General features: G+C 34.5%; 1 protein-coding gene across 1 annotated transcript in view; it reads right to left on the bottom strand.

Moving 5' to 3' along the window:
- Nucleotides 1-1,521: 1,521 nt before the first annotated feature.
- LOC134237189 (MMS19 nucleotide excision repair protein homolog) overlaps nt 1,522-10,299 on the bottom strand; it is a 39,563-nt gene continuing 30,785 nt past the window's right edge. Inside the window, exons 13-26 of the mRNA XM_062719293.1 lie at nt 10,058-10,133; nt 9,720-9,927; nt 9,373-9,467; nt 9,139-9,246; nt 8,720-8,963; nt 8,479-8,572; nt 7,721-7,792; nt 5,346-5,472; nt 5,030-5,187; nt 4,580-4,766; nt 4,158-4,240; nt 2,567-2,734; nt 2,020-2,180; nt 1,522-1,592 (exon numbers count right to left, since the gene is read on the bottom strand). Coding sequence (XP_062575277.1) covers nt 1,559-1,592; nt 2,020-2,180; nt 2,567-2,734; nt 4,158-4,240; nt 4,580-4,766; nt 5,030-5,187; nt 5,346-5,472; nt 7,721-7,792; nt 8,479-8,572; nt 8,720-8,963; nt 9,139-9,246; nt 9,373-9,467; nt 9,720-9,927; nt 10,058-10,133 — 1,815 coding nt within the window. The 3' untranslated portion in view covers nt 1,522-1,558. The remainder of the gene's footprint in view (nt 1,593-2,019; nt 2,181-2,566; nt 2,735-4,157; nt 4,241-4,579; nt 4,767-5,029; nt 5,188-5,345; nt 5,473-7,720; nt 7,793-8,478; nt 8,573-8,719; nt 8,964-9,138; nt 9,247-9,372; nt 9,468-9,719; nt 9,928-10,057; nt 10,134-10,299) is intronic.

The raw sequence follows: 10,299 nt of genomic DNA, 5'->3' as shown, positions 1-10,299 counted from the left end.
CTTGTAACAAATATTTGCAAGAAGGCAATATTTTCGGTAAGGGAGCTTAAAGGTACTTGGACACAGATTTGAAGTCAATATTTTCTCTATAATATTACGACTTATATATTTTAATAGCATTTCACACAAAAATTAATTGAAAATATTATTTCATTTAAACATGTTTAAAAGTTATTAAAACTTCAAATTTTTGGGCGGGTTTGATTGACACATCCTTGCACTTTCACAAATTTTAACCTTATTCTTAATCCTTAGGAAAAGAGTGGCAATCTTGTTGTGTATTAATGAGAAATATTAAAACTTTTATCCAGAAAAATGATTTTATTCAGAGTAAAAATGTTAGAAAGCAAAACTCCTTCAAAAGTATCGTCATTCCGAACTAAGAGTTGCGTACAGAGTTTAGCAAATCGAGCACACTCGTGTTATGTACACAGTTTTTTGTAAACAGGGCACGAGTTCTGTTATTGTTGATGTTTATAATTCTACGGGTGCTTTCAAACGTCACAGTCTGCTTACCACAACTGCACGGACTGACAATATATTGCGTGTTTGTTTTGCTTTCGAACATGTCTACTCTGAATTTTCTGGATTAAAGTATTAATATTTTTCATTTATACACAACAAGATTGCCACTTTTTCCTAAGGATTAAGAATAAAATTAATTTGTGAAAGCGCAAGGATGTGTCAATCAAACCCGCCAAAAAAATTTGAAATTTGAATATCTTTTATATGAAACAAGATTTTTAATTAATTTTTGTGTGAAATGCTATTAAAATATATAAGTCGTAATATTATAGAGAAAATATTAACTTCAAATCTGTGTCCAAGTACCTTTAATTATATGCCTAACTTGAAAAGTGGTTGGGTATATAGTGATGGGCATTTCCGTCCATCTGACCATCCAACAGTCTGTCTGTATGTCCGTTACACTTTTAGGTACCAATCTCTCATTCGCAACTCTTCTTATACCATGTAATGAACTTGTATAAGACTTTCATCAAATCTGTGTTACATAGTACGATTGCGCACCTTCTATTTTACTTTTTGATCCGATACATACGTGGATTTTATCATTCTTTCTTTAATATTAAGGGGCACCAATCTCTTATCTGCAACTCCGCCTAAGCCACTGATTAAAATTAAATGATTCATAGATAAATACGTAATGCCATTGTGTACCTCCTGTTTTTACTTTTTAATCCAACAATTACCTAGGGTAGCCTAAAGCAAAAATGGACTTCGTTATTAGAATTATATGGGAGGTAGGGGTACATGTATCATTTAGTTAGCTCAGTGCTCATAGTACCTCTGGTTTGAATTTTGTTAGCTTACTAACATATTTTGTGTGTATATCCTTCATCATTCACATGCTAGTCCTTGTAAGAAGAACAGTGCTACACAAAAGTGGAGAAAGTCTGCAGTGAAAAAAGCAATTCCCATGCCTGGCACACATTTCTGTTTCCTTTTGTTTTTCTTGTTTTCATAAAATTAATAATAAGTAAGACATTTCTTCTTTCATAAGATACATTTATTTACATATTATTACTATAATTCCATATCATGCCCTGCTTCCAGGTTGTCCCAACAAACACCTGAAAAAGAAGAAGCTCATCATCAGTAAATAACAACCTTACCCGTCTGTGGTACTTAAGATAAATTTCTATTTGTGACTGATCTGTATTACATATATTTTTAGAGCAACAAGGACAGAAGAATTTAGTCATAAGATCTTGATCAGATCTAATACATGTAATAAAATGTAGGTTGGGCTTGACAGCGACAATTGCAATGGTGTTTAGCTAATGACATAATATTTCAAGACTAGTGGAAAAGTATGAATGCTAAAGCATGAAATGGTTAATGTGAAAAATTTTCAATTTTCTGAAACCCTCGGTCCTAACAGGCTAAATACACTTCCTGGTTTTACACTAACTCCATATCTGACATATCTGACTTATTGATTCATCTAGAGATCATCAAAGTCCAATATTTGCCATTTACTATAACAAGACTACACACCATTCGTTCCTAGCCTTTACAGCTTCTAGTCTCACAAGTCTCTTCTTGTCGTCCAGGACCCCCTCTAGGGTTTTTATCACACTGGGTCTGTACGGTAAGATCACGGGGGAGGGGAGACACACCAACTCATGTAAACACCTCAAAGCAGCACATCTTACTTTCTGTGATGTTTAAAAAAAAATCATTATTTATCTCTTGGTTATGATTTAGTATTATTTTTAAAATCAAACTATAAACCTGGAAAACAAAAAGCCCATGGACCACAACACTCACCTAGGTAACTTTGACATTGTTGTTCTTCACCAAATTTTCCTAATTATTATACTTATCTGGGACCCACCCTACCGGAATTGAACAAGGCTTTGCTTTCTTAAGATTTTTTTAAACAGTGGTATACTATTGTAACCAAAATCTATTTAGGGCGTCAAAATTAGAACAACCTTGAAAATGAATTTGAAAAGTTTGATAAGCTTATACATGTACTGTAATTACCATCTTACCATAGCTGGTTTATATGGTTTGTAAAATGTCAGGTTGATTTACCTACCATTGATGGTTTGTAGGATGAAAGTTTCAACAGCTGAGGAATCACTGTATCCACATGTTTGACAATGATGTTTGGGGCATCAGTGATCATTGTACACAGTGTCTCCATAGTGGACTGTTGTAGCTGGACATTATCACACAGTAGGGACTGGACCAACATGGGGAATAACTAGGCAATGAAAATGTGACTTATCAGGTACTGGATCAACATAGGGAATAACTAGACAATGAAAATGTGACTAATTAGGCACAAGTTATAAAGGACTGACCAATAGAGGGAATAACTAGACAATGAAAATGTGACTTATCAGGTACTGGATCAACATAGGGAATAACTAGACAATGAAAATGTGACTAATTAGGCACAAGTTATAAAGGACTGACCAACATGGGGAATAACTATACAATGAAAATGTGACTAATTAGGCACAAGTTATAAAGGATGGACCAACATAGGGAATAACAAGCTAATTCAGAGATTTCGTGTCCCCCGCTTAGGGAAAAAGTTGGATCCCCCTGACTGAATTTGTAGAACTATTAAATGTAAACATGTATACTGAAGCAAATAAAATACATGTATGTCAATATGCATATAAAGATTTGATTGCTTATTTTTTATTATGTGTATAGAAGATTCTTTTTATATGGAATATCTATCACACTGTAATGATGATTTCATGAGTTTGTACAAGCCAGACCTCATAAATTTTTCATTTCACATGCTGAATACTATCATTTAGTTAAAAAAAAAAGTATTTCGAAAAAAAAAAAGAAAATGGATCATCCGGGATTCGCACCCAGGATCTCTCACATGTGAAGCGAGAGACATACCACTGGACTACGCAATTGTTTTACACTAGTGAAAGTTATATGCAAAGATGAAGTCACATACATTTATTTATTTATATTAACGTTCAATATTGTCAAAATTTTACACAATGCATGGTGTCTAATTTAACCTTTATTAAACAGTTCTAATGTAATAAAAATATAAACTCCGCCGAGAACCTGTTTTATACATAATAATTCTCCTCATGCCCCTGTGCTAAACATATATAGCCACATGTAATACAATAAGTACTAAAAAAAAAAAACGGGGCAGGACACTTTGAGTGGGTGAGAGAGGTCCTAGGGAGTTTTGGTATAAAATAAAATTGCAACATCTTCTTGAAATATCGCCCGGAAAGGATTGTGTTACACCCAGACATAATGTATAAATTTACGACCTTGAACTTTGACCTTTTGACCTCAAAATAAATAAGGATTTTCTTTAGGCCACAGGGAGTTTTTATGTAAAATTTCATCACGAAAGCTCAAAGGGGTTCTCGAGATATCGTGTGGAAACGAAAGCGTTATAACAGACAGAATTTGCGAATTTATGACCTTGACCTTTTGACCTCAAAATCATTAGGGTTCTTCTTTAGTCCATAGGGAGTTGATATGCAAAATTTCGTTGCAAAAGCTCAAAGGGTTCTCGAGATATGTGGAAACGAAAGTGTTACAGACAGACAGAATGATGGACGGACAGACCCAAATAAGTGCAGTACTATGAGTACTTATGTGCATGTGCATTTCTCTATAGATAGCTTTACCTGAGGTAGTTCTCTGACAAGAACAGACTTTGGAAGAGATTTCAGACAATGAGACAGAGCTATCAGGTAATTCTTCTTTGTCTCTAGAAAAAGAAGTATCTTTGTTTTTAAGCTATTAATTGTTAAATAAAACCATAAAATGCTCATAGGATGCAAGTTAAATATACCCCTACTATTTAAAAAAATCTTGGCTTATACATCTAAATACAGCAAAACTCGGTTACAACAAAGTCACAGGGTCCTATGAAATCACTTCGCTATATCAGTAATTCGTTATAACCGTATAAGAAATTCATTAAATTTATGTAGCTAGGGATCCAAGATGACTACGTTATATCCGTAAATTCACTATATCCGTGTTCGTACTAAATGAGTTTTGCTGTATATATCTTATATGCCTACATCTATATTTTATTAGTTACCAGATGAAGCGTTCTTAAAGCCTTCAGTCAGTCGGGCGGAGTTTTCGGTGAAGAATCGCTGTTTGTACAGGAAGCGGATGTTAGCATGCATGGTGGGATTGAGGACATCTTCATACTCAGTGTGAAGGATTCCAAATCCCTCAGCCGCATGATCACCTAGTGTCTCACTTCCCAGCAACCTCAGAAGCTAGTGTAGTACAGAAAGTGTCAAGCATTATAAAAATTAAAGCTTTACCAGCCTGAGAATAGATTTATTTTTTTTTGGTTATATATCATTCCTTTATAAGCTGCTAAAAATCTAAACTGCAAGCTTGATTTCTTTTTGTGCTTTTCTAGTGACGTACAAATCTGTTTTTATCAAACATTAAGCAACTTAATTTGACAACAAACTGCAGAAAAAATTTAAAATTCATAAATGATTTCATTTTTTTAACTTTCCTGACAACTTACAATTTTTACAAACTTGCTGGCCTCTCTGTGTCCCCTCATGACAAGAGCCTTTGTGACCCAGACACATTGCTGTAGACATGAGGTGTCTTTGCTGTCAGAGGTCAAAGTTTGTTCGTAAAATTCACATCTACTTATTAAGAATGCTGTCAGCTCCTCATCTGTTTAAAAGATAAAAGAATTTGATGATATTCATCATGTAATTAGGCATTATTCCTTTGAGAAATAGGCACAGGAGAATTATTTAATATGCAGATAATTTCTAAAAATTCTTACAAGACATTGAAATTTAAAGAAGAAATCCTAAAAACTAATTTACCATCTGTTGCTTTGTTTAAAATTCCAGCCAAACATTTAGCTGCCTCAGATTTTGTGTAGTCATGGTTACTTCTTAGTGACAAGTCACAGAGTGTGTCCCTGTATTTATTAACATCAGGCAGAGTATACTGGAAGAAATTACAGTTACATTACTAACAAGAGGCCCAGGGGCCACATCGCTCACCTGAGCAATTGGCTCGGAAAAAGCACAGATCAGATCAGAACTGAAAGTAAACTGGGGGGGGGGGGGGCACTTGAAATTTACACCCCCCCAGGGGGTCATGATTTGAACAAACTTGAATCTACACTACCTGAGGATGATTCCCTATAAATATAACGAAGCCTGTCTTTGAAGTACTTGAAAAGAAGATTTTAAAAGGTTTCCCTATATGTTCCTATGTAAAACTTTGATCCACCATTTTGGCACCACCCTACCCACGGGGGTCATGATTTGTACAAACTTGAATCTACACTACCTGAAGATGATCCCAAATGAGTTTCATCTTTCCTGGCCCAGTGGTTATTGAGAAGAAGATTTTTAAAGATTTTTCCTATATATTCCTATGTAAAACTTTGATCGGCCATTTTGGCCCCACCCTACCCCCGGGGGTCATGATTTGAACAAACTTGAATCTACACTACCTGAGGATGATCCCACATGAGTTTCATCTTTCCTGGCCCAGTGGTTCTTGAGAAGAAGATTTTTTAAGATTTTTTCTATATATTCCTATGTAAAACTTTGATCCGCCATTTTGGCCCCACCCTACCCCCAGGGGTCATGATTTGAACAAATTTGAATCTACACTACCTGAAGATAATCCCAAATGAGTTTCATCTTTCCTGGCCCAGTGGTTCTTGAGAAGAAGATTTTTCCTATATATTCCTATGTAAAACTTTGATCGGCCATTTTGGCCCCACCCTACCCCCAGGGGTCATGATTTGAACAAACTTGAATCTACACTACCTGAAGATGATCCCAAATGAGTTTCATCTTTCCTGGCCCAGTGGTTCTTGAGAAGAAGATTTTTTAAGATTTTTTTCTATATATTCCTATGTAAAACTTTGATCGGCCATTTTGGCCCCACCCTACCCCCGGGGGTCATGATTTGAACAAACTTGAATCTACACTACCTGAAGATGATCCCAAATGAGTTTCATCTTTCCTGGCCCAGTGGTTATTGAGAAGATTTTTAAAGATTTTTCCTATATATTCCTATATAAAACTTTGATCGGCCATTTTGGCCCCACCCTACCCCCGGGGGTCATGATTTGCACAAACTTTAATCTACACTACCTGAGGATGATCCCACATGAGTTTCATCTTTCCTGGCCCAGTGGTTATTGAGAAGAAGATTTTTTAAGATTTTTTCTATATATTCCTATGTAAAACTTTGATCGGCCATTTTGGCCCCACCCTACCCCCGGGGGTCATGATTTGAACAAACTTTAATCTACACTACCTGAAGATGATCCCACATGAGTTTCATCTTTCCTGGCCCAGTGGTTCTGGAGAAGAAGATTTTTTAAGATTTTTCCTATATATTCCTATGTAAAATTTGGATCAGCCATTTTGGCCCCACCCTTGCCCCGGGGGTCATGATTCGAACAAACTTGAATCTACACTACCTGAAGATGATCCCAAATGAGTTTCATCTTTCCTGGCCCAGTGGTTATTGAGAAGAAGATTTTTCCTATATATTCCTATGTAAAACTTTGATCGGCCATTTTGGCCCCACCCTACCCCCGGGGGTCATGATTTGAACAATCTTGAATCTACACTACCTGAGGATGATCCCACATGAGTTTCATCTTTCCTGGCCCAGTGGTTCTTGAGAAGAAGATTTTTTAAAAATGCCATTAATTTTTCTCTAATTCATAATTATCTCCCCTTGGAAAAGGGCCTGGCCCTTCATTTGAACAAACTTGAATTCCCTTCACCCAAGGATACTTTGTACCAAGTTTGGTTGAAATCGGTCCAGTGGTTCTTGAGAAGAAGATGAAAATGTGAAAAGTTTACGACAACGACGACAACGACGACGACAGACGACGGACAAATTTTGATCAGAATAGCTCACTTGAGCCTTCGGCTCAGGTGAGCTAAAAATTATAGGCACATTATTGCAATCTCATTATGTAAAATCAGTCTTTTACAATTTATTTATTTAATACACATATTCCAATATATAAACATACATGCATGAATAATCATAAAGATTTCAGCATTATTGTCACTGATATCCTAGATTTACCATAACCTACAATTCAACATTCAAAATTCTATTGCATACCATGTTTTCTTGTTGTAAATTTAAAGAGACCAGGACCTCATCTACTTAGTTAGAAGGAATGAAAGTATTTAATTCATTGTAAACTTACTTGTTTAGGACTAGAGCATATAACAGGAGTCAGCAGGGTGACAAGTGATGTCTGCTCCAAGGGAGAAGTGGACTGCAACAAACACAAATTATATACTCAGTACTAAAAATTGATAAACTCTGTCAATTAAATACTTTGTTATTATACCCCCCACTTGAAAAGTGGGAGGGAATATAGTAATAGGGATTTCTGTCCGTCTGTTACGCTTTATCTCTTATCCGCAACTCCTCTTATACTACTGAGTGAAATTTAATTAAACTTTCACAGAATTTTTATTACATATTGCCATTGTGCATCTCCTATTTTTCTTTTTTATTCGACACGTATTTTAGGTTTCTCATAGCAAAACATGGGCATTGCCATTATATTCTATATTTATATCCTAGCTATGACGTCACATATAGAAGCTTCTGGATAACATTTGATAAGACGAGTTATTCCTCTTTACACATTACTGTAAAACAATAGCAAAACACGGACATTATGGGAGGTGGGGGGTATCATTTAGTGAGCTCATTGCTCACAGTACCTCTAGTTTAAAGTACATGTGATTAATTGTATGTTGTTTAACATCCCACATTAGAATTTTTCACTCCTACAATTGTAGTAAAGAGACGTCACCTGCTTTTAAGGTGAAACAACAAAATTTTTACCTACACATGGACAGTTAAAAAGTTAAAGTATTTATGTGACATATCCAGACAAGGAAGGTAAATAAAGACAGAGAGATTTAGAGCATGAAATCTAATTGACCATACCTCAAGAGGTGAAAATGATTTCTTTAATCCTAGATCACTTTTATCAGCATCAAAATAGAGATTCGTTACAGAGTTGTATAATTTGGAGTACAATCTACAAAGCAAAACTTATTATTTTAATATGAATAAATCTAAAAAAGATTTAAAAAGTCAGTACTTTCAAACTTACTCAAAATTTTATTGGTCTGCTGATTAACATAACAATGGAATGTATACAATATAAATTGAATTTAATACATACCCAGCATCTAATAAAATCACAGTTTTTCTTATAAAGGTAGAGAAAGACTGTAAAATCTGTGGACTAGACAAGACTTCACTGTAATTATCAGACACAGCGTTAGACACAACTAATCTGTAGACACTAGATATAGTCTCTGTAGACAAAATAGTCACACAATCTGAATTTCCTCTGACATACACAGAAATGTCAATTAAACACGACACAATCCATAGGCAGATCTGTGAGGCTGACTCGCACATAGCTGAAAAATAACACAAAAATTGTTCATGTTTTTTTAATCTCATAATTCAAATTTGGTGAAATATGAATAGTTTCTTTATCATGGTTTTCGTATTTTTTTTTCAATTTCAATGCACATTTTCAATTGCTGTAGTATAACATAGTGCCCTATAGTACTATATAAAACAGATATTTACCTAGAGATTCTTGCTGTAGTTTTGACAGAAGCTGTTGTGTTGTACTGGATATGACATTTTTGTCTGCAGCAAATATTGCTACAAAACCAAGAATGTCTTCCCCTTCAACTGTTAAAATAAAAATATTATGATATTGAAGCTTATACTTGTTAAAGATTAATCCATATGTGATATGTAATAAATGATCTATCAAAAAAAAATGCAGTTAGGTTAAAAAAAATTCAAAGAATAGACCTGGATTAATCTTATCCAACAGCTTAGGTAAAATTTCTGATGATATTTCGGGACAAACTTTCATCATGTTCTTGCAAGGATCCGAACAGGAATTCCTACAAAAAAAGGGAATAAATTGTACGAATATGCTAATGATATTTAATTATGACACAATCATGAAATTCATGCTAAATACTGATAAAACATTTTTTAAAAACTAGAAGTATTTGTTTTACTACTTTTATGTAAACATATTTTAATGCTGGCTTTTACACATTTATGTATTTTCTTCAGTTTTTTATAGCAAGTACTTTCAAGAATTACACAGGTGTCTAGGCAGTTTACTACAACATGTTACCTGTGCTTACCTTACACCTTTATCTTTAGAATTCAACACCTGGTCCAATATACACTGACACACTGTTTTAAGATCCTCTGATTTTAGAACATCAGGCAAGGTCATAAGTTCACCCAGACCTTGAACAGCTGTTGAGGTCAAGGTCACATTGGACTGAGAGGTCGCTGACAACAGAATTTTCAGGGAGGAAGATATCAACTCTGAAACAACTTTGTGGGCTGCAAAGTAAACAGAAGTAGTTCATTATATTTTAAGGGTATTTTACTTTCTATAATAAATTTGATTTATTTAGAAGTATTAAAGGTTGATTAAACCAGCTGGAATTTAAATACAAATACTTGTACATACCTCTTCCTCCAGTAAAATTTCTTGAAGAACATAAAAACTTAACCAGCATTTCTATTATTTGTTTCCTCTGATTTACCTGTATGAAGGAAAACAATATTAAGTATAACAGTGAAAGATCAAAATTCAATTCAATTAAAAATACCTGAATACGCCTGGTTAAATACTGAATATAACTTTATGTATATAATTATATCATATAAACTTTTGTTCACAATTAAAGCTACATGCATATTCCTCCACTT

This window comes from Saccostrea cucullata, unplaced genomic scaffold (assembly GCF_032062105.1).
Source record: "Saccostrea cucullata isolate Sc308-1 unplaced genomic scaffold, CSIRO_AGI_Scuc_v1 ctg1558, whole genome shotgun sequence".
Lineage (NCBI taxonomy): Eukaryota > Metazoa > Mollusca > Bivalvia > Ostreida > Ostreidae > Saccostrea > Saccostrea cuccullata.
The sequence above is the reverse complement of the archived record's forward strand: the minus strand, read 5'-3'. Positions and strand labels throughout refer to the sequence as shown.